General features: G+C 39.4%; 1 protein-coding gene across 3 annotated transcripts; it reads right to left on the bottom strand.

Annotated features, from left to right (window-relative positions):
• Positions 1–976: 976 nt before the first annotated feature.
• ece1 (endothelin converting enzyme 1) lies at positions 977–26,545 on the bottom strand. 3 transcript variants are annotated; one of them, XM_031739880.2, is made up of 19 exons: positions 26,390–26,545; positions 17,400–17,486; positions 14,801–14,936; positions 9,923–10,135; positions 9,696–9,820; positions 9,439–9,585; positions 8,957–9,022; positions 8,509–8,697; positions 7,718–7,860; positions 7,345–7,459; positions 4,952–5,062; positions 4,772–4,870; positions 4,558–4,635; positions 4,338–4,441; positions 3,972–4,082; positions 3,333–3,400; positions 3,073–3,263; positions 2,556–2,651; positions 1,682–1,858 (listed from the first exon to the last, which is right to left on the bottom strand). In XM_031739880.2, the coding sequence occupies exons 2-19, from the start codon at positions 17,484–17,486 to the stop codon at positions 1,682–1,684; spliced, it is 2,256 nt and encodes a 751-aa protein (XP_031595740.1). In that variant the 5' UTR covers positions 26,390–26,545. The 3 variants fall into 3 exon arrangements, with proteins under 3 accessions (XP_031595738.1, XP_031595740.1, XP_031595739.1); XM_031739879.2 differs by lacking the exon at positions 26,390–26,545 and adding an exon at positions 18,243–18,333; XM_031739878.2 differs by lacking the exon at positions 26,390–26,545 and having other exon boundaries at positions 977–1,858; positions 17,400–17,528.
• Between the last annotated feature and the right edge of the window lie 1,248 nt (positions 26,546–27,793).

Raw genomic sequence — 27,793 nt, 5'->3', positions numbered from 1 at the left:
AGTCATTTCCAAATTGCTTTCCTCATTCAGTCATCTATTCATTTACACAGATGCCCAAGATGTTTTAAGATAAAGTCCAAGGAGGAATCTACATCCTCCATCACCTTAAAAGGAATAGCAGTACATTTTATTGAAAAATTTCAGTAGTTAATGACTTCAAAAGAGTTAATGACTAGTGCAGTACTTTAAGTTGGGAGGTGGTGGAAACAATAGAATAAGAGGGCTTAAGAAAAATTGATATATGCAGCAGCTGTACATCCTTTCTTCCTCTAGTACCCTGCATGCATAGGCAGGGTAATGACCATGAAGGAATCAGAACGTTTTTTTTAAAGAAAAAAAGAAAAAAAAGAAAAGAAAACTCAAGCAAGCTGTGAGCCAGTTCCCCCCCCCAATACTGTTGCTAGTTTGTCTAATCATATTTTGCACTAGTTTCTGACAAAACTCAAAACCAGTCTACATGAAATGCTCTGAATGCACAAAGGTTTGAACATGTTTGAGCTATTAAAAATCTCTAATTTCGATCAGGCAAATACTCCTGTAAAAGACAAAGTAACCCCATATCAGAAATTCAGATTACACAGAATCAAGGCAAACTGAAGATAACATAGACAGATTATCCCTCTTCAGTAAACTTAATTTAAAAAACAAAACAAAAAAACAAACAAAAAACAAAAACCCTCAACTTGTTAACTGATACAAAGTGAAAGAACCTCACAGCAGTAACTTTTAGTCTATGAATTTGGCAGGTGTCACCTGTACCCAACCCTTTTCATAGACATTTCAATGAAACTGATGCAGAAAATATTGTGCAAAAAGTCAAATGACACCCAAAATTAACCCAGGGAAGACCACTCCACCCAAACAAAACCCATGACTGTGCTGCAAGTAGAATCTGAACCTCCGGTCACCGTGTGTCAGGTCAGAATCTTGCCTGTGAATTAAAGTGATACATGAATCAAATAAACTGAACAAGGGAAATGTTTCTAGATTGGCTTTAATGTACAAAATTTGTGACAAACTGTATAAATGGGTATGGCACATTGTGGCTTAGCTTACTCAAGTTCTGAATGACACTGACCAAACTGTACACATTTTTGGAATATTAAGTGTTTAAAGGCAAACACTTCCATCATTAAAACGTATTTTTACCCCTTAATGGCTTTAAAAAGAAAAAAAACAAACACAAAAAGAACAAAACAGTGAACTGCACTTTCATCAGGTTAAAAATCTTTAAATTCCTGCTTCACTTGTATAAAAGGACAAAAACTTTAAATATAACATTCAATAAAAGCAGCAGATAAAAGCTCAGTGGAAAGTAACAAAAAGTCCCATTAATCTGCTCATTTGAAAATATGAAGCCAGAAGAGTGGTTCCTCCATCGTAACCATCGGGTGGGGTTTCAAAGTGTTCAAACAAACCGACAAAACAAAATAAAGCAACATTAAATCTCAGTTTTGGGGAATGCAGTTTGCTAAAACTGTCTTTGCATAGAAGCAGTGAGGACTGTAATCCTTCCAACACAGCAGCTACATTTTGTCCCGATAAACAGCCTGATAAGCACTAAGTAGCAAGAGGGGACTTTCAGTGATTCCTGCATCCCAGTCTCATGAGGCTTTGTCAGCATCTTAAACAACCCCCAGTGTCAGTTTCACTCCTGTTAAAATTGGTGATCAATGAGGCATCACCAAAGCTCACACTTGTGATTTGGGTTCATGGGAGTGTCTGCTTTGCATCCAAAGTGCTTTGAGAATTCACGTGAATTTGACACTGTGCCGATGACCCTAAATCTCGGAGGACTGTGAGGATCTGTCATAACGCCCTCGTGCGAGCTCTCGGGTGTCTTGACAGAGCACCATACCTGTGAGAGGAACAGAGATAAGAGACAAAAACGGATGAGTTATTTTTCTACCTAATCCTTCAGTTATTCAAAAAGTTGTTAACAATAATTTGCATTGGTGCAAATTACCATGAAAACGGTACATTTGAGAGGCAACAACAAGACATGGCCCCAAAAGTTTGATTTGCCTCCCACTTTGAGTGATTTTCAGTTCCACAGACTGGTATGTACTTTCCAACTTTCATATTTTATTCACCAAGATCCAGTGTGTTTATGAAGTGTTCCTTTATTTTTTTTGAGCAGCATATCTTGACAGACTAAGATCAAAATCTGTCCCCTCCCCCACCCATCTTATTTTCACAGCAATGTTTTAGCATTGGTGTTTATTACAGAGTTTTACACTACAAAGCTTATAATAGGTCATGCTGTCTTCCTGCAGCCATGGTTTTGCACACAAGTATACACAATCAAGATCTGTGACATACCAGCTTTCTTATAGCCTGTCAGAAAAAACAAGAACAAGTGTGGCAAACTTGTGCATCCTTTGAGTGTGGTAAATTCAAAGCCTCCAGTGCACACACCAAGAACCAAGCCAAGATGGTAACCACAAATTGTTATTTCTGAACAGTTTACGGCTCATTACACATCTGGGGGTTTGCTTTAAGGCTTTAAAGCAGAAGCAGCGTTGGTTGGTCGAGTGAAGAAAAGTAATACAAACCTGGGCAAATCCCACAAAAAACAGTTGATGGTTCGTCATTCCCAGCGCTGGCAGCGTGGCCTCTTCTCCGTTCCTTTTAATCCAGTTCAAATAAGCCTATAAAACAAAAAGAAAAAGAAGTACCTCTATTTACTTCTAGGGCATCACTTTTGCTTCTATCGCATTTGGTCATCTGCCTCACAGCTTATGACCTTTCATTACATGGAAAGAATGCGCGCATGTGAAGTAGTAACTAGAGGCTGACAAGGCCACTCATAGCCACCTGTTGCATTTCCAGGCTTCACTGTAAACTAGACAACCTTTTTCCAATACAGATTAATGGATATGACCCACAGCAGGCCTGAGAGATAAACTGCTGCAGGGGCTTAATGGCAAATCTGCACTGCTCTTCTGACCTTGTAAGAATGCAGTGTGTCAAAACTTTGTTATAACCCAAATACAATCTTAGACCAGCATTGCCTGCATCGCTCACAGAACGCCCCCTTCTGCACATTTAAATATTTCTCATCTGACAGACCTTGTAAGCAGCCTTGAGTCCACCGTTGTCAGCGATGTTTTCTCCCAGCGTTTGTCTTCCATTCAGAGGCTCTTGGTTGATGCTGTAATTGCCATATTGCTCCACCATGCACTGGGTTTGCTTCTTGAAAGCTTCAACAGAAGAGTTCTTCCACCAAGGGCGTAGGTTTCCATCTTTATCATACTCCCTGCCTTTGAATACAAATATTATTAGTTTAGGTCAAGTTTAGGTCACTCTGAAATACAAATTAAGATTTTTACCTTGGTCATCAAACGCATGAGTCAGCTCATGGCCCATGACAACTCCAATTCCACCAAAATTCAGAGCTCTACACAAGAAAGAAAATTGAGCAAGTTTGTTAAACAACCCTCTGAGTTTTAAGTCACTGACAATGATTTAAAGCCAAAAGTGACATCTTTTGATTGCCTATGACAGAGGTTCCCAAAGTGTGGGGCCCGCCCCCTAGGGAGTTTGTAAACAAAATATGGGTGTGTGTGTTTGGAGGATGCGTTTGTGCGGGGGGGGTGCGCGAACATTTTTTGGGAACCACTGGCCTATGATATCATCACCCATGATGACTCAGACCTCGGAGGCTTAAATAATGTAGGTGCTGGTCTCAAGTGTGAGAAAGTTGTTTGTATTTCACGTTAATCTAAGTGGCAACTGGCTTCAAGTGAGCAGAAAGACTGAAGACTGAAAAGGTGGAAAACTGTTTGGATGGAACAGCTGTTAGCACTGTTGCCTCAAAGCAGCAGTTCTGGATTTGAATCTCAGTAGTACATGAATGCGAGTAAATGTGACTGTCAGTTTGTCAGCCAAATATAAATGCCTTTCACAGCAGAATAAAGTTAGTCTTAATTACTTTATTTAGCAAACTCATAGATAGAACGAGGACATACTTAGGCCAAGAGCGACTGTAGAATGGAACTTGCAGGATTCCTGCAGGCAGAACCATCTCATTTTTTGTTGGGTTATAATAGGCATTTACTGTTGGAGGGGTCATGCTCCACCTGCAAAAAAAAAAAAAAAGGCACAAGAATGTACCTCATGAGATCAACATCAAGTTCCTGTTCCTACACAGACTTCAGATCAGTTTGAAACTATTGGGAACCTTAATCTAACCCCTCTTCCATAGCTCAGAGTCAAAGTTTGTACTGACATAGCAGAACCAATGCACACACACCAATAGAAATTCACTCCCATAAGTGTTTGCTACCTCCTCTGCAAGAATGGTGGTGTGAAAGAGTTAAAACTGAGGAACTCACTGGTTTCGGTTAGGAGGTTTCCTCAGCTGGTCTGCAGTCACTCTGCCTGAGAAGTTGTAGTACTGCATAACATTCTGGAAGTAAAGGCCTGACACCACAGCAAACTGAAAGGAATCAAAGTAACAGAAAACAAAATTAAGCATTTTAAAGAGGCAAAAGAGACCATGACAAACAAAAGTGAGAAGTTAGGACATGGTAATCCACTTTTGCATTTACCTACATCATTGAACACTTTATCCAGTTTCGTGGCATTCATGATGAATTCAGGATACCCGACCATGTTGTATATTGCATCTGCCTGTGAAAGATGACAATTTGTAAGAGACACATTTTCACAGCAGATGGCAGTGCTGCATTTCTCTGCCACTTCCACACAGAAAACAGTTTATGCACAGATGTCCCCATAAAGCATCAGCGGGATGATTTATACCCACTTTTTCTTGTGCTGCCTTTTTTGTTTCTGTGTCCATCCAGCTCACATACTTCAATCCATCCTCAAATGCCTGCTTAATCTCTGTAACCATATTCTCAGCCTGAACCACAGGAAGACAAAGAGACATCAAAATCGATCTCTCGCAGATGCTATTTTGAAGGAAGAACCTTGAAACACTTACAATGGCTTTGCTGTCCTCAGCAAAGGTGGCTTTGACAAACATAGCTCCAAGAGCAAAGCCCAAGGCACTGTCTGTGTCGCTGACGCACACCTTCCAGCGTGGAGTGCAGCTCTGCAGAAAACCCAAGACATGTTAAAGAAAACAATGCACCCTTCATTGTTTGTTAGGAGTCATTTACTTTGTGGGGTTTTTAGGCTGCCATATTTTGTTTGCTTCAGATTAGTCACCACCTCCTAGATTTCCCAGATTACACATGACTAATCCTCATACGTTTTAACTTGCTGCATTCAAATTCCCCAGAACCTTGAATATGATAAACCGATCTAAATGGCTAGAAATAAATTCACCAATTTTAAGTGGAGGTCTGCATCATGCTTATCGCTTTCCAGCTGTTACAATATATAATTAAGACGTAACACTACTATTTTTTGGAACAATTTTATGAAGGATGCTAAGACCTCATCTATGATAGAAAGTGAACCATATACTTGATAAATTGCTTTGTCTTTGACCTTTGTGCTGTTATTTTAAGCAAATTTTAAATGCCATCTCTACAGGCTCAGCGATTGTATGCAGCTCACAGCACTCTACTTGCCACCACCAATTCTTGATGCTGCCCTGAGTCACAAGACACTGATACTAGAAACTCTTTCATTTGTTAAGTGGTTACTTTTTGTAATTTTCCCCTAAATCTAAAATACTTTAAAACAAACTCCAACTATTCAAATTAAATTTTACAATACGTTTTTCCTCATAAGTGTATGTTTGAAGATTTTCCCTGTATTTGCAAAGACTAATTTTGCCACCTCAAGACTGACCTAAGTTTATCGTCAGGTGAAAATGACAGCTGTAGGCAAAAAGGATTCGAGTGTTCAGAGCAAGACAAGCTTTAAAATCCGCTTGGCATGCAGATGGAAAATGAGAAGTGGAACAGAAACACAAGACGTAGACAAGTATTGGTTTGTTATTTCAGCTTGACCCCAGTGGATAATAAGACAGAGGGAACAGGATTTTCCTCAGATAAGCGAAGTCACTGGAGTATTCAGTGTCAAATAGGAAGAAACAACTTTATAAAAGGTCAGCTCAATCTACACATACATCCCTGTTAATGTCCCCTCTCTGTAAAGTATTATTTAGTTTTCAAAAATACAAATAAAATCTGTAGTGTAGTTGTGTTTAGTAGAGCAAATCATTTTGATCTTATTTTATGTAAAAACAACTTCATATCAACCTTTGCTCACCACAAAATTGAAATTGTTAACTCCTTTGTACGTCAGCCATTTTTTTTTTAAATTATAGGAAAGTAGTGTGAATGCTTTGCATTCACAAGACTGCAGATTATCTGTACTTTCTGGGGAGGTGTGACGTCATTTACTGCCACTGTATTTACGTAGCAGCCAAACTCAAGACCTGGACAGTTTAACTCAGAGCTCTCTACAGAGTTCAACATAATGAGTGAGGTGAGCAAACTTGCTGTCATTTTTGTGAATGCACCCTTTGATCTGAATTTAAATGTCACAAGACCGTATGCTTACATTAAGTCACTGAGCAAACTCTTAAAGCAGGAATTACTCAAGCTGTCATTTCTGAATCAACCCAGAAACTGTGTGTTTTGAGAACAGGAAACTGCAGATTCCGGTTACTGCATCTGCATTTTATGAAGTGAACACTTTCTACATATTCATTTTATTAAACATTTTCTTACTGCTACTCCTAGCTGTCACTGCCACTTGTTTCTGAGAAGGTGCTTATGTTGCTACAAGTGCATATTTAAGCCATTTATAATGCAAGTTTGAGCCTTCAGCTATTAGACTCCTCCTGTGGAACCAGCTTGGATTCTGAAGACCGACACCCTCTCTACTTTAAGATTAGACTCAAGGCTTTTTGATAAAACTTACAGTTAGAGCTGGATCAGGTGACCTCAAACCATCTCCTAGTTATGCTGCTATAGGCTCACCACTGAGAGACTTCCCCTTATGCACTAAAGAGACCACCCCCCCTCCCTATGCCTTTAACATTTGGCTTCCTCTCCTGTAGTCTGGTGGCTTTTTAAGTTCTTCCTCCCCACTGCCAAAAGGTTGCATATAGGGGCTGTCTAATTGCTAGAGTTTGTAGAGTCTTTACAATATAAAACTGCCTTCTGATTACTGATGTGAACTTGTGCTATCCATTTTTAACCACTTAATCTACTTAGGATCACAAAGGGATAGAACCCATCCCTATAGAAGCGGTATTATAGAAATAAATACAAATTGATGAGGCAAAGAGTTTTTAACATTAACACCAGTTAAAGCTGGTTTAACATACATTTATATAACCGATTTAACTGGCAGTGCCCAGTTAAATGGGAAGACATTGATTATAGTGACAAGGCCTAAAGTTTCATCCCTTACCTTCTTGGTTCCATACATGACCTCAAGGAAACGCTGCTCTGCATCCTGGAACCTTTGGTCCAAAATTGAAGCCATCTTTCTCACTACTTTCATCATCATGTAGTTGTTGAGAAGGCTTACAAAAAAAGATAAAATGTCTGTTTAATTGAAGAAGGGGCAATTCACAATAATAAATCCAAGCAGTTGGGTCTTATCATGTAAATGTACAAGATTTATCGTAGACTGTTGATCGCCTCTGCTCCATTTTATTTATTTTACTGCATAATAAATCTAAGGGAACAGATATTTACATAGCTGTGTTTATATAGTGTTATGCAACCTGTCTTTGACACATTAAAGAAAAAAAATGATTAAGAGTTTCTTTGCATCTCACCTTTTATTTGTTTTAGTTATGAGGTCAGAAACTTTCTGGAGGTATTCTTTGGCATAAACCACCACTGGCTCTGATTCATTAAGTGACACAGAAGCAAACATTTCTCTGAGGTATGCCATCCAGTCCACTGCTGGAGCCAGAGTCTGCAACACACAAAACAAGCAACTGAGGCACGATGAGAAAAGTCTGAGCCTCTTTATAGTGATCTTAAAGACTTACATTCATGTTCATCACGGTGCAGCTGACATTTGAAGAAACAAGTTTAAGTACTGCAAACATTTGTTCTTCCCTTTGTCGATACCATCAAAACTGAGGCCTGCACTGGAAGTTCCCCATACCTTGCCTATCTGACTTCACTCACCCCAAAATCTCTAAACGGCAGTCACACAAAGGTTCTCAGTAAACCACAGCATTTCCTCATCTAGCTACAAGGTATCACATGCAAACGTACAGTGTGCAGCATAAAGCCAGCCACAAACAGAACAAAGACATAACTTAGACATAAGAAACCTATAACATTAGGAAAAATATGAAACGCTCACTCCAAGCTTGAAGCAACAGAATCGCTCTCACTAACCAGTACTGTTGTTACACAAGAGTGCTGTATAAATGTGTCTTGTAGCAATCCACATCTCAAGATGATACTCAATTGGGAAAGACTTTACACAATCTCTAACAAAGACATGCTCCAGGGCCTGTAAGGTCTGCAGTAAGAACGGAGACAGCTTTGGAACCCCAGAAACATGCGGTTAAACCTGAAGTTAGAAGAAGAGATTTCTGGAGACACTCACTGCCAGGTCCTTGGCCTCCATCTTATTGTAAATGAGCTCCTCATCTCTTCTCTCCTCCTGAGGGACCGTGATGTTGGCCAGGGTGGTTTCAAAATCTAAAACTTCCTCCATCATGGCCCGAGAACTTTCCTTTGTGCCACCCAGAAGAACTCCCAACTCCACTAGAAAGTTGAGGTATGCTGTCAGATACTATAAAGAAAGGCAGCACATTGAGACAGGGTTGTATGGAGAAAATGTTTGAATGCATTATAAACCGAAATTAGTAAAGAATTCAAACTATGGAACCACATGCTACATGCAGAGTTATCCCCCGAGGCCAAAATAGGAATATTAAATATTTGAGTTCCTTTTGTAAAAAGGCAAAGAGGCTAAGGGTGTGTTTAAATTACTGTGCACCCTTGCATGCACACTTTCATAGCTAAAACCAGTCTAACACGGTAGACAATACCTTTTCATTTGCAGTTTTGTTGAGGTAGTAATCACGTGAAGGTAGTCCCAGGCTGGTCTGATCCACCTAGTGTTAAGAGAAACAGCCTATGACTCTGTTCAGCCTCTGTATAAGCTCAAAATCAGCCCTTTTGTTTTCATTTGGCAAGTTTCTGCATTAGCCTGCATGCTGGCAACTCCAGCATGCAGGCTAATGCAGAAGCTTGCCAGAGATCCCACTTTTTCCCTTTTGTCATAGTCTTGTGACACCCTACAAAAGGAATGAATTCTTTTGAAAGCAGACAGAGTAATACTGTAGTAATAACAAAGGGACTGGTCCAAGAATAACAGATAAAACCTGTCCTCGAGGAAGCTGTTAAAAATGCTTTTGTTGGATGAGATTTTATATAGTTCTGCAGGAAGTGCCTTTAGGGATAACTTTTGATAAATGAGTAAAACATGGACATGAAGCCAATGAAAACCTTTAACTTCTGTTCTTCTCACCTGGATGATGTTAGTACTGGAGTTTTTGGAGTCTGTGTTGACAAACACAGTGAAGAAAGGAGAAGTACGCAAGTTGGCAGACACTGTTCGCAGAACTTTTTGGAAGTTGTCCTTGTCCCAAGGTTCAGTCAGACCCCATCCTCCGATCTGGAACAGACAGGAATTAAGCAAACTTTCAGAAACTAATGGAGACAAGAAAGTCAATCCTTTTATTAAAAGCAATAAAAATGATTTCTTTTAAAGTTGAATAACCATACCTGGTCAATTAGTTGCTGGAGTGGCTTAGCTCCCAATTCCTCAATCTTGGACTCATTCATGCAGGCCTCATAATATCGCTGGGCCTTTTCTTCAGCCTCACTTAAACCTTTCATTGTTGTGTTTTCTGCCCAAATACAATGAAATCACACCAGTGAAAAACAAGCTAAAAATATGGGGGTAAAGGTAGCTAAAAACACTGAACTGCATTCAAATAAATGATCTTTACCTAATAACTGCTTCATTACAAGCATGTTGTGTTCCCACAGGTTGCTGAAAGAACCCCAGCGGGACTTGCCCTCATATAGTGGGTTGTTTTTTATCCAGCCCCCACAAGCAAAGTTATAGAAGTCCTGGCAGGGATCTACGGATCGGTCCATGGCTCCCAGAACCGCACTGGCCACAGTAATGCATGGCTCTGTTAGGCACACGCCTGGGTGTGCTGTTGCACAAAAAAGCAAAACACAGTTTTAAAGCATATTAAATTCATGGATAATTCACTTTCAACATTATCAGCTAGTGGGAAACAACCAAAATGGATAATCTGAAAATAATTCATTGTGGGATCAGAAAACCAGGGTTTTCTGACCATCTGGAATCAATCATCTTGGGAGAACAAATATACAACCTGAAGGGACTGCGTATTGCAATATTCTTTAGAAATAATTACCTGAAAATACATGGCAGGTCTTTCTGAGGAAGCGGCATGTTCCACTAATAAATAATTATTAATCAGAGTGTCTGATTAATAGATGAACATTAAACAGAAAAGGGCAGAAGACTGAGGATTACTTTAACAATTATTTCATCATTTCAAGAGTCAAGTACAGTTTTTATACATATTGTCCATTTAGAAAAACACCACAAACATGTCTTTTGAGCTGTTTTAACATCCAAATCTAAGATGACACTTTCCCGTACAGTATATATGTGTTAGTTCTCTAGAAAAATAAAGAGGAATCAAGCAGAGCACTGAGGCTTATAGATTCTCGGTTCTAAACATTAAAGCTGTTGAACAGAAACCTTTTAGCATTTACAGAAGTGTAAGCAGTGAATACCTCTACTACAAAACTTCCTGTAAGACCTTCAGCTTGTCCATATAAGGTATGAGCCGGAGACAGAGACATTTGTGCCGTGATGAGGTTTGTACCCTTAGGAGGTTTCATCCTTGTTCCTTTTATTATTTCAAAGTGTGATCTGACTTGTGGTGCTGAATTGGAGGAAGTGGTATTACGTTTCCCATGGTAAGTTTAAGGAAGCTACCATTGATGAGACGCCGCCAGGATGTCAATACAATTCCATAAACCTCTTTTTCCATAATGAACAAGGTCAAGAGAGAGAGCTAGGGTTGTTTTTAAGCCTCTAACAATCAAATTTCTAGCTTAGACTTTTCTTCCCCATGTCTCACATACAAGAAACTAATCACCACTAGCCAAAAATAAATTATTCATTCATTTTATTAAAGAACTATAAGGAATATTAGGACCACAATAATATACATTTAGGATTTTTGTAAAAGTTTAGCATTTTGAAAATAAAGTTATAAATCATAGTTATAGTATAGTTAAAGAATGGAATTGCCTTTTAGTCAAACTAATATGGTTTTTGTAAAGGCAGTCATGCACAATATGTAGACGAATCAGTTTTTGTAACAGCAAAACACTTTTAGGACAAACAGTTCTGTGAGATTCTACCTCAGTTGGCCAAAAGAAAAAAAAATAAAATATTGAATTGTATTATTGAAAAATCTCCTTTAAACTATCTTTCATTGTAGCAAAGTTGATTTCCATTCTTGAGGTAAGATATCAGTACTGCCCATGTCTGGAGCTGGAACTATTTAACTTACCAAAGTCTTTCCAGAAACAAGTTTTGCCACTTGGCAGCTGTTTTGCTCTGGGCTTGGGAAATACCCTCGAGCAAACACTTAGGGTTTATTTGAAGTGTTATTAACATAAACATTTCATAAATGGATGCCAAGACAAAATTTAGATGTATAGGGAAAAAAAAGAAAAAAAGAAAAAAGCTTAGTTTACAGACTTAGTTTTACACTGAACAAAAATATAAATGCGACATTTTTGTTTTTGCTCCATTTTTCATGAACTGAACTCAAACATCTGAAATTTTTTTCTACATACACAAAAGACCCATGACTCAAATATTGTTCTCACATCTTTATAAATTGTGTTAGTGAGCACTTTTCCTTTACCAAGATAATCCATCCCACCTCACAGGTGTGGCATATTAAGGGGCTGATTAGACAGGATGAATATTGCACAATATTGTGTGCCTTAGACTGCCCACAATAAAAGGCCACCGTGAAATGTGCAGTTTGATCAAACAGCACAATGCCACAGATGTCGCAACCTTTGAGGGAGCGTGCAATCGGCATGCTGACTGCAGGAAGGTCTACCGGAGCTGTTGCCCGTGAAATTAATGTTCATTTCTCTACCATAAGCCGTCTCCAAAGGCGTTTCGGAGAATTTGGCAGTACATCCAACCGGCCTGACAACCGCAGACCACGTGTAACCACACCAGCCCAGGACCTTCACATCCAGCATGTTCACCTCCAGAATTGCCTCAGACCAGCCACCCAGACAGCTGCAGCAACAATCGGTGTGCATATCCAAAGAATTTCTGCACAAACTGTCGGAAACCGTCTCAGGGAAGCTTATCTGCATGCTCGTCGTCCTCATCGGGATCTGGACCTGACTGCAGTTCGTCGTCGTAACCGACTTGAGTGGGCAAACACTCACATTCGTTGGCACGTGGTAAAGGCGTTCCGTTCACAGACGAGTCCCGGTTTTCACTGTTTAGGGTAGATGGCAGACAGCGTGTGTGGCGTCGTGTGGGTGAGTGGTTTGCTGATGTCGTTGTGGATCGAGTGGCCCATGGTGGCGGTGGGGTTCTGGTATGGGCAGGTGTATGTTATGGACAACGAACACAGGTGCATTTTATTGATGGCATTTTGAATGCACAGAGGTACCCTGACAAGATCCTTAGGCCCATTGCTGTGCCATTCGTCCATGACTCTGTTCAGCCTCTGTATAATCACCAGAAATCACCAGACGTGTCACCCATTGAGCATGTTTGGGATGCTCTGGATCGGCGTATACGATAGCGTGTTCCAGTTCCTGCCAATATTCAGCAACTTCGCACAGCTATTGAAGAGGAGTAGACCAACATTCCACAGGCCTCAATCAACAACCTGATCAACTCTATGCGACGGAGATGTGTTGCCCTGCATGACGCAAATGGTGGCCACACCAGATACTGACTGGTTTTCTGCCCCTCCACCCCCTCCCATAAAGCAAAACTGTGCACATTTCAGAGTGGCCTTTTATTGTGGGCAGTCTAAGGCACACCTGCACATTATTCATGCTGTCTAATCAGCCCCTTGATATGCCACACCTGTGAGGTGGGATGGATTATCTTGGTAAAGGAAAAGTGCTCACTAACACAGATTTATAAAGATTTGAGAACAATATTTGAGAGTCATGAGTCTTTTGTGTATGTAGAAAAATTCAGATGTTTGAGTTCAGCTCATGGGAGCAAAAACAAAAGTGTTGCGTTTTATATTTTTGTTTTTGTAATATAATTTCAAGTTTATTTGCTCACTCTTCATCTGGACCATTCTAGAATTCTGTCATATTTAATTTTTTTTTACAACATTGAGTGCCATGCCTCTCTTCTATAAGGTCTCTGGCTTAGACTTGAAGAAACCTAATCCAGACATTCTTACTAGAATGTCTGGAACTTTACACAACTCCCTATTTAATAACCCCCCCCCCCCCCGCAAATTACACTTTTACAGTATTTCCTTGTGCAGAACAATGAAAGAAAAAAAAAAGTAGTAAGCAAGCTTTTTGCTATAGCTTCACATTTAGAAGTACAAATATAACCTTTAAACCCTGGAGGCAGGGATATTCAAAGGCTGCTAGAAAAACAAATCCTGGTGCCATTTTTAGAAAGGTGTCTTGTCTCTTTGATTAAGCAATGAGGCCAACTGGTACTACTGTAATAAAAATGGGTGTAGCATTCTTGTGCATCACTTCCATTTCATGTCTTGCAGAGGTGACTTTTCAAAACACTTTTAGGACAGCATTGTCACTTCAAAGCAAGAATATCCTGGGTTTGGGTCTGGGCCTTCTCTATGGAATTTGCATGTTTTCCCAGTGTCTGCATGTTTTTTTTGGCAGATACTCAAGTTTCTTCCCACAATTCAGAGGGTTAGGTGATTTTACAGTAAACTGGCTGCAGATGTAAATGTGAGCATGAACAATTGTCCATGTATTAATCCTGCAATAGCCCAAGACCTGTCCAGGGGGTCTCCCAATCCCACTCATGACCTCGAATTGGATAAAGGGAAGAAAAACGCATGAATGGGGTAGCGCTTGTATGTTTTGCTAGATTTTCTTGAGTCTTTCTCTGGGTTTGTAGACACAAGGTCACCCTTTGTATTTCTACATTGCAAAAGCATGTCTAATACATCAAGCACAAACTTGTTGATTGGCCTCAACTTTCAAGGGATCAAGCAGAGTCACCTTTGAGCCATCTATATATTTGTAAGTGTAGCGGTGACATTTCTAAAATTTCTCCAACAATAATTTGTCTACTTCACCTACAGCTTTCACAAGACATGGTTGATGTGGCAAGGAGAAAGCAAAGTTGTGTGGGGTCATTTATGAAATTTGTAAATACAGGCACAGGGCTTCTTTCAATTTAATTTTTTTTTAGTCTATTTTTTTTATTCATTTTATTTCTTTAGAAATAAACTTATTTTGAAAATTAAATTTTCAGTAATCAAATATTTTGATGGTTTCTGCATTTTCTTAGTTACTGGAAACAGCTGATTTTAAAATTTAAGCATATCAGTTAATTACAGGCTAGGCTTCTTTAATTTTTTTATGGAGTTCAGTAAAAAAAACTGAATAAGATTAAATATAAAATCACTGAAAGATCAAAAATAATAGTTATTGAACCTTTGTTGTAGATAAAAGCACCATTATAGGTATGAAGTGGGCTTTTCTATTTAATTAGTCAATTTCACAGAAATCACAGATGGTTCTTTTCGCTGTATGTCACTGAGGTGTCAAAACTTTGAACTCACTCTGTTTGTAGAAAATCCCAGTTGTGATGAGAGTTATGAACAGGCCCACTGACAGAACACACACCAAGCACATTAGCCTCCTCTCCGTCTGTGTCCTGCTCGGCCAACATGAGGAACGGCCACGCAGAAGGCTCACCTGCACACATACACAAATCCTTTAGATGGCTTTTTTTAAGTCAAAGCCACAGACACTACTGCATGAATGACACACAATGAGTCTATTTACTTGTGAACAAAAACTGGAAAATATTGTGTATAGACAAAGTTTCTCAGGGATTTGATGACAGGTATGGTTTCACAGCACAATGGCTTCTCCATTAGTCTCCTCAGCTCTCATACATGGAAAAAGGTCAAGCATTCTTTCATTGTTTCCTTACTAATAAAAGCACAGTTTACTTTTGGCCTAAAATAAGACAAGACAACGCTGAACTTTATCTGCTGCTTTTGTGGTTCACCTATAAATGATGAGTTTACCGATAACGATCTGCTGAAAAGTGGCTCAAAGACTTTGATTCCAAGAGTCACTCATATCCTTCAATGGACACATTAGGAACTCTGGTCAGTCTGAATGAGACTCCTATAAATAAATGGTGGCTTTTGTTCATTCCACACACTACACTGTTGAAGCCAGGTATGCCCAAACTATAAATATAGGGATCAGATTTGCTGCTATTAGAAGACGTTTTCACAAGCCAAATTAAAGTGTGATCGAAGCGAAGGCGGCTTCTTAATCCCAAAGCCTTAGTGCATTAAGCAGGTTTGGTCCAGAGCTGTATTTCTGAGCATAATTGGGATAATCACTGCCAAGTCTTTTTCACCTGTAGTCTGCCACAGTCTTAGGAAGCTACATTTCATTTCACAAAAATAAAAAACCCACAAGTCATACTTGACTCTAGGCACAGTTTGAACACCATTTCAATCCTGGTTAAATAAAGTACCTAAAGAATGAATGAACTGAAGGATGAACTGCACAAAGCAGTGTGTGTCTGCACTATATGGACGTGAACAGTGTACTGTTTAACTTCAGGAATCAGGCCAAATGGTCTTTATCTACAGTCTCAGTGAAATTCTTTATACATGTTGTGTTCTTTCAACAGCAGAAAAAATACAAAGGATTTCATGCTTAAATGCTTCAGTGTCTGTGCGCAACAACTTCCTTGTGTGAAAACCATCATAAAAAAATAAATAAAGACAACTTCATCTCAATGGGGAGAAAAAAACACAACCAATTTCATTCTGTTTTAAATCTAAAGTGAATTTGTGGCATATTTTTGCGTTGTGGTCTCTTAGACAAATCATTTTTTAAATTATACAAGTAACAATCAAGACATTTGTCCAAACATTAATATTTGCCAAATTGCAGAAATGTTATAAAATGATCTCAAAATGCTGTAAACCAAATACATGAATAGGAGAAAGGGCAGTAGCAACAGTATACTCTTACAGTCCATTTTGATGATGGCTTTTTGCATCGGTTTTACTACAGAGAATAAAATTTCCAGGATGTTTCTGTAAGGCTCCTGTAAAATACAAGTACATGCTGTTGGGAATTCTCTTATTTAGCTAGCTTTATTCATTATTTTTACTGTTGACATGGTTAATTTGTGCTTGATGCCACACTGAAAGCCAAGCAAAACAGTGGAGGTAAAGTTCAGATTTCAGTATTGTTTGCAGTATAGACTGTTTTTAGTTATAGCACTGACAATTTTATTTTACAGGTGTTTTATTTTGTCCCCACCATGAATAAAAATAATTCAGAGGCAGCAATCTGCACCCAACATGTATGAAAATGATACAAATGACAGCTATGCATTTATCCATCAATTCATTCCTTCTCTTAACTGCTTATCCAACCAGTTTCAGTGGAATAATACCAGCTGATACTGGGTGAGAGCTGGGTGCACCCCGGCCACCGCTGAGCAAAAACAAAACACTGTCTCTGGACAGAACTGGAAAAAACCCACACAAATGATGTGACCAGTTTTCTTTTTCTGGTGACTTCAGAAGAAAAGAAAGTTTAAAGCCCACTGTCTTCTCTTCTTTTTTTTAACTTATTCATTAACAGTAATCCAGTGGATCCAAATTAAGTTTGAGAACTACAGACACTGGGGAGGATATGTCCCAGCTCACTAGCAGTTAGGCCGTCTCTCGATCAACCGTCATGCAAATATACTCACTAATCTTATAATCTTCTATTTCATGCACACGCTCAGTTCAGAATGAGGCCTCTATTTAGAAGTTTTGGCCATTGCAAAATTACATGAAGACTTCAAATTCCTTCACAAATCAGAATAGGAATACATTTCCAAGTACTATATATATCTTAAAGTTATGGATAGACATGTTAAACTAACACTACTGCTAGAGTGACTTTGGCAGCTTTTATTGAACCACTAAATGAGGACAGCTTGGTTCAAAAAACATCTAATCATAAGCCTAAATTGCTGTTGGTTCATCTGTAATTGAAATTTAGAAAATCTGCCGTCTTATACCAGGTGCAAAACCTCAACAGTTACACACTTACCCACATGTTTCATAATAATCCAGTACCAGCACCAACCTGTTTCTTATTTTTAGCCCAAGGTATTTGCTTTCTTACCTGCATGGGAGCTGATGGGTAGATATCGTCACTGGTGGAGTCTACCAGGTCCTCCTCGTCCAGGGTGGCTCGCCTGTATGTGGACATCTGCAAAGTCAAATGAAGAAAAGACTCTCTCAGTGCTTCCATGTTTCTTCAAGCATCTAATAACATCCCACTAACGTGTGTGAGAGTTTTTGTGTGCGGCGTCTGTTCCTCAGGAATCTATGGCAGTGTAGGGTTTCCCTCTAAAATCCATCAGGAGAAAACAAAATGATCCGGTTTACTTCTTTCACTCACAGAGCAAAACTGCTTGGGGGGAAAAAAAAATGGAACATAAAAAACAACACGTGCTGGTCTGCCTTTCAAAGCACTTTTCTGCTCCCTCCAGTTCTGTCAACACCTCTAAACGCCCCCATGGCTTTAGGCAGAGACCCTGCAGCAAACTTCACAACAGTAGGAAAACCTCCTCCTCCTCCTCCTGAAAGTACGATCTCCTTGCACTTCTCCTCTCCCTCTCTTCCTGAGCAAAGTTTCTGTAGACTTCCTTTTCAGCACGGTCTATCCAAACACGGCAACAGAGAAGCCGGAACTACTGAAAAACGGGAAGCAGCTCTGACTTCAGCAATTTACATGACTGAGACTGAGTGTATGGTACTGATTGTGTGAGCGCGTGCGTCTGTGTGAGTGTGTGTGAAAGCACATACGCAAATGTGGTTTCACTTAGATTTGGGGAGGCAAGTGCGCAGTTGTAGTTCACGCCCTTTGTCTTTTCTATAGGACACAATGGACTGGGAGGAGGAGCACAGAAAAAAACAACAACAATCTTTTACATACATACTCAGTTTCTTTTGCAATTGATACCTGAATGTCATAATAGCCGCTTCTTCTCATGTTTAATCCCTCACCCAAAAATGGGCACAAAGCACAAACATGAAAAGCTATTTTAAAAAGAAACCATCCGGAAGGGAAGCTGTGAGTTTATATGCTGGGGAGAGTGATTATCTGATTGGGGACAGGTGTGGTGGAAAATTGGAGGGAAACGTAAGCAAGACCAGAAGCAAAGCTAACAGGAATGAACATGGTCCAAGGATTACAAAATAAATCAGGAAGTGACAGAACAGAAATCCTGTACCATGACGTGTGTGTGGAACCTGTCACCGCTATAACCTAAACACATAGTTATAAGACAAAGAATATTCACAGCTGACCATCAGCAGTAATTCCTTCTTTGGGAAGTATATGTGAAAAATAAAAGAAAATGTATCATGGCTCTATTTATTAAAGTATAATGTCTGGCTGATTTAAGTGGGTAAGCGACACAAACACCAATAATGCACAACCACACTAACTTTCCATTATAAAAAGAAAAATAACTTGAAAGGTAATGTAATACTAATAATATTTCATAATAATGAATAGAAATAGCACTTCAAAGTTTCCTTTATGAGCTTGAGTGGGAAGCTGGTCACCAAATGACAAAGAAGTTTAACCCTATTAGCTGAGGCCTGCACATGGATCCATTGGTTTATTAGACAACAACACATATTGCGAATCGTTTAAATCTGCCGAAGAAGCTATAAAGATTTCATCAAGCAGCTGCTTTATTTTTGACCTGTGATGATGGGAGGGAGAGCAATATGGTTCTCATAGCATTGTGTCCAGAACTGTAGCCTAGGTTTGAATCTGCTGCCCAGCTGGAACACATGTTCTTCCTGTGGGGACTCTGGCCTCCTCCATGAGTCCAAACACATACATGCTAGCTTCACTGTTGATTCTAAGTTGGCCGTGGTTGTAAATGGCAGCGTGCATGATTGTCTGTCTCTCCAAATGACTGGCGACCAGCTAAGACCCTGAACTGATTAAGAAAGAAATTGAACGAATGTTGATGCTTTTATGACCAAAAGAACATGATCAGGAATGTGAGCAGCTTTCTCTGAAGGGTGTCTCGGCTAAACCTCAGCATGATTTAGTACTGCGCTGAATCCTCACTGAGGGATGATGTCATTTTTTGTATTTATATATATATTTATGTGTATTGATCTGTGTGTATTGCTCTACCAGCAGTTTTTGTTTGGATCTGGAGCTGATGAAACTTCAGGAATAGTTACTTTTACTAAAATGCAGGAAGGCTGCGTTGATACATGTTTTTATGACTGTGAAAATGAGAAAATGCCTACATATGCAGAAAACTAGCTATTTTATTAGCATAACTGTAAGCACAGTTACAACTTTTGTTACACAGAGGTATCCTCCCTGTGTTAATCAATATACTGAGGTTATACCATGCTACCAAACAGCCCTATCAAGGCTGTTGCAGTCTATGTTGCATAAACATGTAGTTATATTACTGTGAAGGTGCACGCCATTCTGTGGTGCAGGGTACATATTTAAACCATAGCTGTCTTTCCTTTCATTTTTCACTGCTTATCTAGGTTGTGTTCACAGGGGTAACAATTTAAGCAGAGATGGCCAGAACACCCTCTCCCCAGCCACCTCCTCTTCCAGGGGGACACCAACCAAGGCAGGTGGGCAGGGGTGGGACGGTGGGGTAGAACATGCACAAATGGGGACATGGAATATCAGTTAAATTCTACAGTGTCAAAGAAACTGGATATGCGATGGATGGACATAAAGAAACTTTCATGAATGGCTTATATGGTGTTTAGGTTTTATTTAGATTTTAAGATTGATCTCATTTATTGTCTTAGAAAGCACTACTTTCTCATGTCTCCTGTATTTCCTTTTTCTTCACTCTGTGTCACTATCACTCACTTCCTCTTTTTGAGTGGTTATTGTGTCTTTGTGTGTTGCTTTGCCACCTTTGTGATTACCTGCCCCACCCTCATTAGGTTCACCTGTCTTCATTTATTTTCACCTGTGCCCATTAGCCCTGTGTGTATATACTCCTGTCTCGCCCTGTGTTACTGGTTAGGCTGTCTGCTGTTTCACCTGGTGTCCCTCCTTGTGGTCTCCCAGATTACTGTCGTGTTTGCACAAGCCTTTTGGACTTTGTTTAGACTTGTAATTCTTTTTTTGGTTGTCAATGTTGCAGCTAAACCTGCCTCTTGGGTTCTAAATTTTTTACCTTTATATAATCACATTTAAACAACTAAAAAACAAAAAACAGCTTAGTGATAGTGTTTAAATTAAGTAAAATCTAAAATCCATCTGAGTTTATGAATGTATTCATAGCAGCCTATTTCACAATGAATCTCAAATATTTGAATAATTGGACATCATTTTGGGGGGAATATTAAACTACACAACACAATCTCGTTTCTTGCTTGCAATTCAAAGAGTCAATTTCCAAATGCTCCGATTATTCTAAAGGCAATGTGCAATCCATTTTTAAGAGCTAATTTGAAACTTCCAAGCCTAAGGAGCTACTTCCTATCACTTACAATTTATAAACAGACCTTTTAGTACAGAGACTAACATTACACAACGTTGTTTTCTATTACTCCCGAGAGCCTGTTGCCTCAGTAATGAGGACAAGTTAAAAAAAAAACTTCTGCAATAAATCTTGTGTGTACTGTTTCAGAGAGAGCTAGAGGAATTACTGGCTCCTATTGATACCGCTTTTCAGGCGTTTCTGGTAACAGGAAAAGATCAGAGTGACAAGGAAAGCGTTGGCTGGATTGCTGCTTTTATTAACAAACTGCGCCACCCAGGTCACATTACCATTAAGGACACTTTCAGCAGCTCTGACATTGAACTGCTAGCTGTGAGGTTACACACACATTACATGCTCGGGAAGTTTTTAAATGCCATCTTGGTTGTTGTTTACATCCCGCCTCTGCCAACCAGGCAACCACGTGTAAAGCCATCTACTCTGTTGCAGCAAGACTCCAGACTATGCATCACAAAAAGTTGTCTTACTTGTCTTACACAAGTAAGACTGCAGACTTTTGGTAGTAAATATACATATCTGCAGTTCACTAGTAAACAGCTGAAGCACAAGAGGCCAGAGATATAGATTATTCTTATGCTACGATTTCAACACTGTTAATAGGACAATGATTAACTTCAGCTGCCTGTCAACTCGGTAAATGTTTCACCACAATGCAAAACGCCACAGGGGGAATATTAAAAACATTTTTGCCTTGAGTATTTTGATCATCAAGCATGTAATCAGACTTTAAAATAGCCCTTTTGTCCAGTCTTAGTTTCTCTCCTTCTGGGCAGTTTACATGTTAGTCTCTTGACCAAAAAACAAACCAGTGACTGAAATAAATGTTTACTTGATTAAGACTTTATTAGATTGTCTCGTAAGCACAGCCAGAAGGTCAGATCCTTTCTTTTCGTTCCCACTTGTCTCTCATAAACAAAAATTGATGTTCCTACCACAAAAATCCTCGAGAATTCCATGCAAACCAGGAGCACAGATTCCTGTGATTCCTACTAAATCTTGGTTTCTATTAGATGAGATTTATGAAATGAACCCCAATGGGAGAAGGGGAACAGCTGTCAGTTGAAGTTAAACTGAAAATCTGTTGAGAAAGAGTGTTGGATTTGTTGGTACTGCTGTTCTTGGTCGGCTGCTTGCTGCTTAAATAGTTGTACATAAATAGGCCGACTAAAAAAAAGAAATAGTTACTGAAGCAGAAGAAAACTGAAAAAAAAAATTAAATTCAAAGGCTTTAATTCTGATCAGTAGTATAAAACTTACTAGGGAAGACACTGATACCAGCCAGTAACTGTTTGGGGGCTTTTATTCAGGAAAACAACTACTGCTGTTGTTGTCCTCATAACTTCCTAGAACTAACTAGGGGCTTTAATTAAAAAAAAACATATCAGGCTTACATTAAGAAGGAAAGTACTTTCTTTAAAAAAAAAAAAAAAAAACTCAGTGTAAAGCATCTCTAACATCTGCTAACTAACTTAATTCTGAAAAGGTGACACTTTAAAGCATTCTGGTAAATTCAACAGCTAAAGATATGGTCATACTGATACCTTTTTGTATTTAACTGGGGGCTTTTATTTTGGAAACTGGATATATTTTAAAGTATATTGAGCTTACATTAAGAAACTGGGGGCTTTTATTTTGAAAATTTGACACCAAGACCCAAGCTGTAGCAGTCGTCAGAGTGTTTCTGCGACAAACACTGCAGGATTAGTTGCACGCCAAAAAACAAACAAGGAAAAAGGACGATTCTACATACTTTGCAAAAACCATCACTGTGTTGGTGTGTTTATGAACTCCAATAAAGGGCTGGCAGCTGGCCTGCCAGGTCATACAATCAGCTTATGAAAAAATGGAAGACTAAAATGATGAGGGGAAAGTGGTAGGGCAGAATATGAGGGCACAGATAGACTTTCAATTATATAAATGGTTTCGAATGGCCTATAGCTCAAAGCAAAAGGTCTAATGGGGACACTGCCGTTTGACCTTCTCTTTTGACACACATACATTTTGCTCCATCAATATTTGACCTATAACTCATTAAAGGATTACAGCTGTTCCATTTAACAAAAAAAGTGCCTCATGAATTAAACAAAGTGACTTTAACTCAACAAAATGATATGCAAAAAAGAAAAACACCCCGGTTTAATCACGTAGTCTGCTTTGGATCACAGTGCAGGATAACAAAATGCAGTATTTACTGGCACTGACCATGTTGTTGCTGCACAGGCATTCCTGTGCACATTCACTGTTTCTGAACACTTTCCTGGCAGCTAGAGTCTGTGCAGATGTGTACGCACAGATTGCCACACAGATTGACCCCTCGTGAGCTGAATCACCACATAGTGACAATACCACTTCCCCTTTCCTGTTAATATTTTGTGACCAATAAAGGCCTCTTTTATTTTCAGGAAATGTGAATTTTAATACTTGACGCAATACTAATATGCACTCATCCACACAGACCTGAAAGAAAGAGTTATAAATTATAAATATGAACCTTAAGTCTCTCCATGTTTTTAACTGAGTTGTTGAATAACATCAGTTAAGCCTGCAGCCTGCTCACAAGTTCCTGTTGATGCCCTTTCTTAAAGGAAGTCACGCTAAGTGACAAGTGGGAGGCATATGAAAACATAAAATGATGCAAATCTTACACTAACAGTCTGTGGTCAAGGTCAGTTGTGGACACTTTGTAGGAAATCCCTAATGGTGTCCCACAGGGCCCAAAGATGTCTTCCCAAAGTAAAGCCGACAGTATGCGAGGTAAGTATCCTCCAATTCTTGGAAATGACGGGAGACTGTGGCCTTTGAGGGAGACTGTAAACCCCAACCATGCGTCAGTAATTCGTCACTGATCCTGCAAACCAGACGATTATTTGTAGCGCTCGGGCATTCTTCCAAGAATAACTTCAGTGTGTTTGTGTTTAGAATTGGGTGCTGCATGCGCTGTGGCGTGCAGAGTTTGACAGTTTATTAGCAAAGAGACAAATGAGAGAAGGACGAGAGGAAAAAGAAAATGTGTAAAAAATGTCGGCGGAAGGAGGGAGATGATTTTAAAGGTGTGTTTGACATGAGCTGGCAGTGCACCCATTCGGCACGGGAAGAAGTGTGGCCTGGTCAACCACTGTGGTAAGCCAGCGAGACGCTAGGTCTGGATGCAGCTGCAGACCACATAAGATCAGTAATTAATGACTACATGCTAGAAACAAGTTACAATATAAGCCGAGAATTCTGCACAAGAGACACATGTCTGTTGACTTCTTAGCATGATTCAGATCTGAATCATGCTCTGCTGTGTCATGTAGGGATGAATCTCAGAAGACTTTCAGCAAGAAGCAGGGAAAAACGGGCTTCTTTCCAAGCCTAAAGCTCTTTGTTAACCCATTGGTGTGAATCCAAAGTTCAGGAAAAACATTCCAGGAATACCACACTGTCAAACATAAACACGACTAAACATCCTACTATAACAAGTACAAACTTTTTGATCCAGTCCAACATATTACCTGATGAGAAACTGGCTGAACACACTGCAGCTGCCTCTGGCTGTGTTTACTGGAGTACTGCAATTCAGTGCTCGCGGCTTCAACTTGTTAGCTGAGTTTTCAACCTGTGCCTAATATTCGCATGTTTACGTAGCAAATTAAGCAAAGAAATTAAAGTAGAAATGACTGGTGCAGACGTTCCTAAAAGGATCCACCAACCACTTAATCTTTTTGTCAGTCTCCTGTTTCTGCCTGAAGGCCGCTGATAAGACAAAATCGTCTCAGGCTGCAGCTCTTGATCCCTGATGTCAAAACAGCAGTGGAAATTTCTTTATTGTCACAGTGCAGAGACGACGTTTCCTTTGGGGAAAACACCCTGATAATGACCCCCCCTCCGCCCCTCCCACAAAGAAAATAAAAAAAATAAAATAAAGCTACTTTCCCAGGCTTTCCCCAGCTATGATTGTTAAACTAAGCTGAGGAGCTTTATGAGAATCATAACACTTCAAGCCTATTTTTAGTGTTCTGTGTATGCCTCCTTTGACAAAATAAAGAGCTTGCATTTTCTCTCACATGGTTTTTAATATGCAGGTTTCAGCTCTGAAATTCTTCAGATTCCTGGTTAGTGTACGACTCCAACTCATTATTCTGTGTACTTTTCAGGTACTCTGACGTATGTACAGTGATCAAATATCAGTGAGCAAGGTCTTGTTTCGCCATCATGCTGTGTGTCTGCTGCAAGTAACCAAAGTATTAAATTCAGTCACCCTGACCCTGCATGCACACAAGTTAAACATGGTAGAATAATATTTGCTCTGATACATATAATATGGTATATTGCTATATTTCAAAATAGTTCTCATATATGATTAAAGAGCTCCAAGCGGGACCTTTTTAGCATAAGGTCAGGATTAAAAGGAGTGGCACATGGAAGCTTGCACCAGCACAAACAGATAACAGCAGATTACCTGTTCCTGCTGTTGTTATGGCATCCTGCAGCACACTCCGGATCACACCTAGGTAATGAATAACTGAGTGAACCAAGCTCCCCAAGTGCAGCACCTCCAGAGCCTTGTAAACATCTTTAAAGCAATCAATCACCCAGGCATGAAATTGTACAAATAGTTGCCTTCTGTGCCCGCAATCAACAGAGCAGTATTTCAAACAACCCAGATATTGATTTTAACTTGAGTTTGGACTGGTTAATTGCTTCATAAATTAGAAAGAAAAAAGCAGTGAAAAGCAGAAGTAGCCCTCAACAGAGAGGAAAAGGAAGTGGCAAAGAGTAAAAGGACATGAAAATCAGGAAATCCAATTCCTTCTAAAGCTGAGGTTAAGGTGAAGCAATCCATTTTAGGAAGAAATTGCATTAAATTTGATGTAATAACTTGAAACTTTTATTATGGTTGCGTTGGTCCCTAAACACCAGCAGCAAACATTCTGGAGAGTCTTTTAAAGATAGTTTTCACTATTTAGTTCTTTACAGTACAACAAAGAGGGGGCAGAGGCACAAAACAATCGATCAATTTTTTTTTGCCTCTCTATATATAATAAATTCTAACTAATTTAATCTCAAATGCGCTGGTTGTAGCAGCTGTGGTGACTAAAATGTCACATATGCACAGGTCAGTGCAGACGGCTGAGCATGTTAAATGGTACATGAAACGATAGGATGTTGAGTGTGACTTACTAAACGCACCCCTGGGTATTTATGAACACAGCTTTGATGACTCAAGCCTGATGTGTGTCAAAGTTAGGTGTGAAAACCAGCGAGGCTACAAAACAAAGAATATAATTGCAACATATTTGAATATGGCAGCAAAGCCCCAAGTCTCTATTGGATAGTTACTGTCAAATTAAAACCCACAGCATGAAGCTAACCTAGAATAAGGCCACTAAACTCCATGCAAGGCTCTGTATACAGCCTGCTCTTTAGTTATATAGGAAGCACAACCACACATTTGCATTAACATTTCCTTTAAAAACAGTGTTTTTTTTCCCTTAATGACCACAACCTCACAGTAGTTTGTAATAATCAGTCTCTCTTAATGCGTTACTGCGCACAGTCCAGTTGTGTAATTACACTTTGAATCAGTATCGCGTGTTGCCAGAGGACGTCTTACCGTGCTCTCCGTTGATCTGCCGCCACCACCGTGACTCCGGTGCGCTTTCTGATCGTGGGACAGTGAGCGATCTTCAGCTAAAACAGCCAAAGAGCCTGCGCTTCAATGTCAAGATAGTTCACGTCCCTCTGAAACTTTCCCCCACTGCGCCTCTACCCCGGAAATCAGCACATCCACGCCTAGAGGTTTCCGATAGAAGCACTCAAACTGAAGTGAGAGGCGTCGGCAAGAAGCTGCTCTCTCAGTATAAAAACATCAAATTAGGTTTTAATCTTAAGGTTTAATAGTGACCTCTCTCTTTTTTCCCGTATCCGAATCGACACTGTAGCCTACATAGATTAGTAAAAGATAAACACTAGCCTGTATTAGTAAGTTAACCCAACATTAACTAAGCATTTGGGCTATGCTGAACTTGCCAGAGCAATGACATCAATATAACAGGTGACAAATTAACTAAGCACGTGTAACAATGTATCAAAAGTTCAAACAAGCACCAAAATGTATGCTTGTTTGAACTTCTAGCGCCATTAACTTTAAAATTCCCATTCAAAAGTCTGAATTTTTAAAATGTTATTATTATTGTTAATACGTACTCCTGATATTAGCTTTACTCACCTTGAAGCCCTTTGGCGTCACAACTAGAACAGTTCCAGCTTTTTTTCTTCCCAGTAGTCCTCATATTGTATTTTACTTTAGAAAGTGATACATGTACATTATGTTGAATCAATTGTTAACATGCAGAGTTAAAATTTTACACATTATGCACAACATTGAACTTCTGAATATATGACCTTTGTTATCTATGTTCATTTTGAAGCCTTGGTAAACTGAACAAATACTCTAAAAATACACCAAGCACCCCCAGAACAAATGCTATTTAAGACTGGAAAGGGTATGAACGACATTATGCTCTATGGCTTTTTATCTTTTATTTTATTTTATTTTAGCCTGACAGACCAGACCAGTGCTAACTAGGAAATTTGTTTAAAGAATGTAACTGCATTTGATGACTGAGAAAGCAGGTCTAACAGCGACACCCAAAGGAGGTCACAGTAAAGAGCAAGAACCATATCCAAAATAAAACCACGCAAGCTGAAACTGCAGTACTCCTTACTGACGACTTTAAACAGCGCAAGAAGGTCCTGAGTTAGACTCCATCATCTATTTGGAGCTTCATGTTTTCTCTGTGTTTGCGTGGGCTCTCTTCAGATACTTTGGCTTCCTCCCACAGTCCAAAGACAGGCAGTTAGTGGGGTTAGGTTTATTTGTGACTCTAAATTGGCCATAGGTGTGAATGGTTGTCTGTTTTTTGTTTGTTTGTTTGTTTTTAACTTCGTGGCATTCATGTCATAAATGATAAGTGTGACTGATACTCCCTGAGCAGGTATTCCACTTTATGTGGGA

Source organism: Oreochromis aureus, linkage group 5, assembly GCF_013358895.1.
Source record: "Oreochromis aureus strain Israel breed Guangdong linkage group 5, ZZ_aureus, whole genome shotgun sequence".
Classification (NCBI taxonomy): domain Eukaryota; kingdom Metazoa; phylum Chordata; class Actinopteri; order Cichliformes; family Cichlidae; genus Oreochromis; species Oreochromis aureus.
This window is presented reverse-complemented; position numbering and strand designations above follow the sequence as displayed.